Source organism: Halyomorpha halys, unplaced genomic scaffold (genome assembly GCF_000696795.3).
Source record: "Halyomorpha halys isolate HHAL.00 unplaced genomic scaffold, Hhal_1.1 Scaffold26.1, whole genome shotgun sequence".
In the NCBI taxonomy this organism is placed as follows: Eukaryota; Metazoa; Arthropoda; class Insecta; order Hemiptera; family Pentatomidae; genus Halyomorpha; species Halyomorpha halys.
Window position 1 is genome coordinate 416964 of NW_027115055.1, and position 8430 is coordinate 425393.

At 29.5% G+C, this 8430-nt stretch overlaps 1 protein-coding gene across 3 annotated transcripts in view; it reads right to left on the reverse strand.

The window, feature by feature from the left end:
• LOC106683221 (tyrosine-protein phosphatase non-receptor type 11) overlaps window positions 1-8430 on the reverse strand; it is a 132304-nt gene that overhangs the window by 38980 nt on the left and 84894 nt on the right. The window contains exon 1 of one of the 3 annotated variants that reach the window (XM_067052148.1): window positions 3793-3950. The exons of the other annotated variants lie outside the window; for them this stretch is intronic. Within the exon in view, the coding sequence (XP_066908249.1) occupies window positions 3793-3920 (128 nt within the window). The 5' untranslated portion in view covers window positions 3921-3950. Of the gene's footprint in view, window positions 1-3792; window positions 3951-8430 lie in introns of those variants that run through there. 3 annotated transcript variants of the gene reach the window in all.

Below are 8430 nucleotides of genomic sequence, written 5' to 3' on the forward strand. Positions count from 1 at the left end.
TGTGGCACAGATTTTCTTACATGTTCTTAAATATTCCTGTTCTAAATTCTTTAAGTAATTTTTTTTTTTTTTTTTTTTTTTTTTTTTAAAGGGGAGGGGAGGAGCTACATTTAGTGGTAACCAAGAAATCAACTGTACTCATAAAAGTCCACAATTCTATTCCCTAGGAATCTCCCAAACAAATTAAAGTTTAAGTATAGGTAACCAACGAAACATACAAGAAACAATCAAAGAAATCTGGTAAATAAATCGGAATAAGTAACAATTTAACAAGTAAAACAGTAATAAGAAAAGTCAGGTCTATAGCATAAGCGTATTAAGTGTTCACACAGCATTGTTAAACCGCTGAACAATTACGTCTTAATTGCCCCAAAAGCGCTCGTGTTTAAATGAATTACAATAGTGGGAAAACGAAGGTGTAAATTACCAACAAATAAAATAGTTCTTTTTTTTTTTTTTTATGAAACCAATTACTTTTTCTATCGCAGTGGCTGAACGTGTTAGAATAACACACCGAAAAGCTTAAGCCAGAAGTTTCGCCAGTTCGAATCCGGCCGAGGAAGAAGGATAAATTCATTTTGAAAAATAATAAGAACTAAATCGAGGCAGAGAGGATATGTCCATGCCTGACATGCCAGATTTTTCTGAGAAGTCAGAGAAATGGCTAATTGTCAATGCGTGTCATGCATGAATTAATATTATAAAGAACATAAAATAAAAATTGAAATTTCAATGTATATTATACTCCATCTTTTTTTCAAAAACCTCTTGTAAAAAAAAAATTATAACATCTTAAAAGAGAGGCTTCTGAAAAACCTATAATACTCGTAATTGTTGAGAAGAGATAAAAACGAAAATGAGAACCTACCCATTATGATTGACTTCTTTCTAAGCAAACATCAAAACCAACTTTTCATCTTTCACATAATGCTTGAATGTTTTGTCATTATCAAAATATTATAACTAAGTGAAAATCTAAAAATAATATATGCTTTCCATACAAAAAAAAAAAATAATGACAGGTTAAGTAGCATATTTTATACTTAATCTGTGATTAACATTTTTTTGTTTGTAAGGAAAGCGTATATTATTTATAGAAAAAATGTCCGATTTTTTACAATATAATGAGGATATATTGAAAATTGTAATTTTTAGACAGTTATCAGCCAGTATTATAATGCTTTATTCAGATTGTACAGGGTTTTCGTGCATTAAAGGATCATCCATTCAAACAACTCTAAAATTATTCAAAAGCTTTAAAATTAAAATGTATAATGCCTTTTGAACCTTACACTTTCGTTGATAATTCAAATTAGGAAGGATGGTTCTAAAAACAGATTATTGATTCGCTATGAGAAAAATAAAATGTGGGTTACAAGAGGTCAACAGCTAACTTAGCTTGAGGCGATAACAAAATTAAATTAGATTCTACCAAAAAATAAAGAACTCGAAAGACGAATTTAAAAAAAATTCAGATTTATGTCTTTCACTGAAATGATAAAGACATGATATTAATACCATTAATTTAACTATATGAAACACAATGAAGATATCTCTTCATTAGAAATAAGAATTGTACAGACAGGTATAGAATAAAATATGCTCTCCTCGAAATTGTTGGATTTACCCTTTAACACAACATCGACGATATACAGATAAAGATACTATAATATTTGAGTTGGACAGGACAGTATTGTATTGTGGGATCGTATTATTCAAAATAACTTCATAAAAAAAAAAACTCCAGAAGTATTAATAAAAAAATAATATATTACACCTTTTGAAATACACTATTAAACTATACTAATAATCAAAATTAGGAAAGCTGGTACTTAAAACGAGTAAATAAATTTTGCAAACTAAATTTTAAAAAAATAAAAAATAAACTTGTTGTACAAGTATCGTACGTGTTCTGTGAAAAGTGAATTCTAGCAATTTTGGATTTTTTTTTCAATAGAATAGTCGTGATATTTATGTGAAACATAATTAAAATATGCACAAAGTTATCAAAAATATGAAAATTATATTGGCCTTTCGTATAAAGGCAATTTTAGAAATAGATAAATTACAGAATATGCTTTCCTCGAAATAGTTGCAGTTTTTCACAAAACAACGACGATATATTGAAAATGACAATTTATAAATGATTATCACTTTATATTTTTTGAAACTATAATAAAAATGTATAGTACTAGTTGAAACTAACTCTTCTTATCAAAATATGTAAATATGGTTCTGAATAAAGATTATTGATTTGTTAACAAAGAGAATTAAAACAAAATGTGGGTTACCAGAGGTCAAAACTCAATTTAGCAGGATTCCATAACCTAACAGAATTTCGCATACCAGATTCAAACAAAAAAATAAATAAATAAGTTAAAAAATAAGGAAACCAACGGTAAGCATATCTTAATTAAATTTTATTTGTCTTTATTCATTTATAATTTATTACATGCAAATAAATTATTGTTACTACTGATAGAAACGAAGAAGCAGAAACTTTTTGGGAAAAAATAAAAAAAGAGTATAGCACTTTACGAGATTTACTCTTTCAAAAATTATCGAAATAAGGAAATATGGTTCTAAATTAAGATAATTGATTCGCTAGCAATGAAAATTAAAATGTGGGTTACAAGAGGTCAAAACCCGATTTAGATTGAATGCATGTTTAATCAAATAGCATTTTGCACAACAGATCCTAACAACATAAATAGGTTAAAAAATTATAAACCAGTGGTAAATATATCTGAATTAATTTTATATTGTGATTTATTTCATGAAAATAAATTATCATTTTTGAAAAGATAAACTTTTCAGAAACATTAAAAATACGTGTGCAGTACTTGTTATTTTTAATCATTATCTAAACAAGGATATATGGTTCTAAATACAGATTTATCGATCGGATAGCAAAAATATTATAGCAATATCTGGGTTATAAGAGGTCAAACTAAAATTTAACTTAAAAGCATTCCTTATTAAAATATAATTATGCATATCAGATTATCTCAAATAATAATACTAAATTTAAACTCATAAATTTTTTTTGAGGTTAATAAACTTCCAATTGAATGTAATTTATATTAAATTATCATATTATAGTACAACGTTTCCTACATGATTTCCTACATGAAATTCAAATTATGAGGTTTAAAGTACATGAATATGGGACAGTGGTCCCGAAACGTTGTACTATAATATGATGATTTAATATAAATTACATTCATACAAGTTCATTAACCTCAAAAAATTTTTATGAATTGAATTACCACCAGACTTCCTAAAGAGAAAATCCAGAATAAATTTAAACTATTTAAAATAAATTTAAAAAATGGAAACCAACGGTACGTGCATATGAATCAATTTTTTTTATTTTTATTTATTAATTATTACATGAAAACATATTATTGTTATTATGAAAAAGGAAATTTAATGTTCTGTTGGAACTTGTGGTATTACGTGAGGATGTTAGATAAACGTTTGTGAAGAGAATACGAATTCAATTTGTCATATAATTGAAGATATGAGTGGATGGTGTGACATTTAAGTAAAAATATAGAATTCCGCTTTTGGAAGAACATTTTAAACACTCCTTTCGACATGGCGTTTTATTTAGCTTTTCTAAATCCAATTTTTTTTTTTTTTCAGAAGATAAAAATTGAGTATTTCATTCTAAAAAGGTAACAAAAAATCATTAAGTTAAAATTTTCTCAAAATCATATGTTTCAAACATAACACCTTCATCCACCAATGTCTTCAATTGTTAAATAAATATATATTGTATTATGATACCTTGAGAGGACAAAAGCGGCCCTGAGCTCCTTGATAACAGTGCCTATGATGATGGACGCCGCTGGTATGACGAAACGCGCCGGATCAAGGGAGACCCGCTCGAGCCTGAGTCGATCAGCTAGACCCATCGTTTGACTGTGACTGACTCCAGAGCGGAGCACCCACGCTGCCCCCACCAGAGACCCCTCTTCCTACCTTCCTACGGTCGACCCCTGCCAGGACAATAGTCGAGGAAGCCCAAGGAGTTTAAGGGAAGGATATCGGAAGGGAGGGTTCGCGGGCGATGATTCACCTCATGATGAATGGTCTTTCCGGTAGGATCCCACATTAGGAGTCAAGTAATCGGAGCTATGAGAGTCCAAGAACTTTTATTTCTTTTAAAATAGTTTTATGTATATCGATAACAATTCAATGTATATAAATAAATAATTTATTATTTTTATCTATTTATTTTGTTTTATTTATTTTTTTAATTTATAACATTGTATATAGTGTTAGGGGTGTCTTTTGAATGAAACTATAACCACCCTCCCCCCCCCAATAACTCCAAACCAAGCCTAGGGAAAAATGGTTAAGTATTTTTCAGATCTATTACAGTACTAAAAACCTCTTTTCACTTTTGAATACTTTAACATATTGGACGCTTTTTCAAACATAAGTTAGATCATCCTTAAAATGGCAGTAATGTATAATTTACAATTAAAATAACTATCCAACATATAACATAGTTTTTAACAACAAGAAATTAAAACAAATAAGTTTAACTACTTTTATTTGTGCTGACGTATCGGTCTAAAGTCGAGGGCTCCATAACCCACAGGGTTGACTCACGTATTATGTATATATATGTATATACACACATACATACAAAGTAGAAATAAATCATAGGGAGAGTACTAATATAGAAGAACAATTACGTTCGAATAATTTTCGGGAAAAAAAAGAAAAACAATATATGAAAAATTTGTAGTCATTACTATTAACTTCAATTTTAAATATCTTTTAACTCCTTAACCATCCTAACCCATTAATTCTTAATCTTTCATCCTTAACAATCCCTGATAATCCTCCGAGGCGTCTGAAAATAAGATAGCCACGGGACCTTCTAATTTAAATTAATGTTTGAAGTGTATATGAAACATACAACATATTTACCTATTGTATTATTTTGTACAGTTGTAAATTACATTAAATAAAAAAAAAAGTATCTTTGAGTTGAATAAAAATTTATATAATTAAATTAATAATTATTATAAAATATTTTAGATGTATATGTAAACATTCATCTTCGAAATTGTGATATCGGGTTCTCCACTTATCCGGAAGTAATAATTTTAGTACAGCCTCTTTACTCTTTAAATCGAGGATAACGATTTTTACATGAATGTTGAAAATGATAACAAAAGAAAAACTGATGGCGTTTGAGCTATCAATTTAAAACTACTTGGGTGTTTATCATAATGATACAGATAAGAACAACAACTACTAACATACCAGAAATACAGTATTGAATCTAAATTCGTATTACTGTATACATTTTCAGATTTCTGAATTATTACATGCATTGTTGATTCATAAAGTAAATAACATCTCTTCTAAATTTAGGTGATTTAATTTTGACTTTAAACTCAAAAACATATCTACAAAATGAAACTTGAAAATTGGATTTGATAAATAAGGCTGAGCTTAGTGTTTTTCGAAATACTGAAACCGAAAATTAAGACCGAACAAATTTTCTGCAAATAGATGATCCATGTAATGCCAGTTTTGAAAATCTTAAGTAGACCCAAGAGTAGTTGTTCAAATAACTTTAATTTTTTGTGGAATCAAAAGTACGTTTAAATATACCAAATAAGATTCTACAAGCTCAATTATAATTATGCAATGTTTCGTTAAGAAAGTTTCAAGACTGTATAAAAAAAAAAATTTCTGTATAGCGAACTTTAAGTCTTCAATATCAATACCCCGCTTCCAGCATTTTTTTCTATAGTTCCAAGGCTCCTTGGAACTCTTTGTTCGTAAGAATTTAAGAAGGCTGCAAAGAACGCTGGAACTGAGTCGCATCGCATTCCTTTCAGGTATCTCTGATTCGGGGAACCAAAAAGATACTGCCTTGACTGCAGCAGTATTGTCACTTTGAACTTGGCTACAACTTCGGCGACGGCAAGAGATGTTTGAAAGGGCGCATTGTCAAGGTAGAGAACCCAATTTTCTTTGATCTCTGGGCGGACACGATCCATCAAACAGTGGAGCATTCCAACGTTAAACTCGCCTGTAACAGTCTCACCGGCTGGCACAAACTCTTTGGGACTCCTTTGTCGTAGAACTCGAGGGAAAAAAATCCTGAAATTTTGGGAACGCAGTCGCCGAAGTTTTAACCAAGTTTAACGTAGCCATCCTACAGTCTCTACTCTCTACACTAACTATCAGCGAATTCTATGCGTATCACCAAATCGAGAAAGACCTGATAGAGAAGTGATTCGACATGATTCCAGTGGCAACTTCGGTGGGTCCCTTAATATAAACTTTACGAGCGAAGAGTTCAGGAAGGCTATGGACAATGGAAAAAACGCTGTGTATTGCTACCCGAGGTTCACAGATTGAAAGCTTTAAGTTCTTTGTACAAAAATGTTTAATCAATTTTTTGTCATGAAACCAGAGCCCTGTTTCATAATAAAAGCTAATGGTATTAGTTCATAGTACAAGTGTAGAAACTAGTGTGGTAATAATACTAATAGTTTTTTTTTTCATGATAGGGAGGACTATTAGTGATATTACAGGAATTAAAAAATACTAAAGTACAAGTTACTATTGTACAAGTCTATGTAATTGAATTAAGATAAATCTACAAGACTAATAGTATTAGTTTGTATTTATTATGAAACAGGGCCCTGGCTAGAGACTTTGTGAATTTTTACTACAATCGAATCTAACAAATAATGTTGGCCTAGTTCAAGGAGAATAACCCCATAAGTCCGACATGTTCTTGGAGTTTTATAATGGTGGTTAAGTTAGTAAGTGGTAATCTAGTAAAGAAACCTTTTAAGTCAGTGACTCAAGGGATTTCCCTCTGCACAAGGGCATCGGGAGAGGCCCTGCAAGTGGAGTTCCGATTGAAAATTTGTACGTTATTTTGGTGGGAGAAATACTTTTTGGGGTTAACACCAATTAAATGGTAATTAATATCTTTCTTATAGACGAAAAATTGATTCGAAAACTTTCCAGTAAGTCCTAAAGTCCAGTGAGTCAACTTACATATCAAAATAACTCCTTTTAAATTATTACTATTTAATAATGAGCTAAGAATTAGTTATATTTATATATTTTTTTTACATATTAATTGGTAATAATTATCTTCTTTGTTTTATGTAAAGTTGATTGACTTGTTAGGTTCCTCATATTACTTAACTTTACAGAAAACAAGTAAGAAAATAATTACCAATTAATATTTTATATTGTAATATAAAATGAAATATATAATAATATAAAATAAAATATTTTATTTTATTTATCAGTAAATGTTATTATATTGGTCAGTTGTCCTTTTTACTACAATCAGACAGCCCTGAAGGAGCACTACGAAGTGGGGCGAAACGTTGGTTAACAATAAAGTTTTCTTTTACTATTTTGATACCGTTATTGACCGCCACTCGGACTATCTTCCTCCTAGAAATAATATAATTCGCCACTATCTTGTGCAATAAGTAGTAATTGTGCCATTGATCACATTCAAGCCAAAATCATAAAAGATAAATATAAAAGAAAAAAAATCAAAATATATACATAGATAAACAAAAATAAATTACAATAATTAAATGCGAAATTTTGAACTAAACGTGATAATAATAAAAAAAAATACTGATTACATCCAATGTATTTATTAGGAATGCTAGGTAGATGTAAAAGATATTAAATAATTAAACCGTTCAAACAACTAAGACAACCCAACCAAGAACAAACGCATATCGTACAATGAGGAAAAAACACACAAACTTGAAATTAGAGATTACTGCTAGTTCATTACACTGAAGGTAAGGATGGAAATAACACGTTTTAATACTCGAACCTGCTTATTTTACAGTTTTAAAAGATAATGAACACTTTACGGAAACTTACTTCGACAAAATGCGAGACTGTTAATAACCTGATTGAAGGATAGATGAGAGTCGCTGACAAGTGCTCATCGATTGGTTGCGAAGAAGCTTAAAGCTCCAGGTCAAGCGGTTTATACTCAACGTTTTCGTTAATTCTCCACAAGAGAAATATAAGAAAAATAAATAAAAAAAGACAATATCATACCTTTAGCATTATTATTTAGAACGAAGGGGCTACCCATAAATAAAATAGATAAAAATGGTCTAGGAATATTTAGTGGGGTGCACTCAGCCCACATAAAATGCATCTAATTCAATAAATTAATGATTAATTAAAATTTATTCTCATTATTATATTAATTCACTAATTTTAAATTTGCAGCTTTATTATTTATTCACTTCATAACACTTTCAGTTATTATTATTATTTTATTTTTATTTTTACTTTATTTTCATTTTAGTAGTTGTTAATCAAATTATTACTTGTATCACTTGAGATCCATTCATATTGTATTTTGTATTTTTCTAGTTTAAAAATTGTATA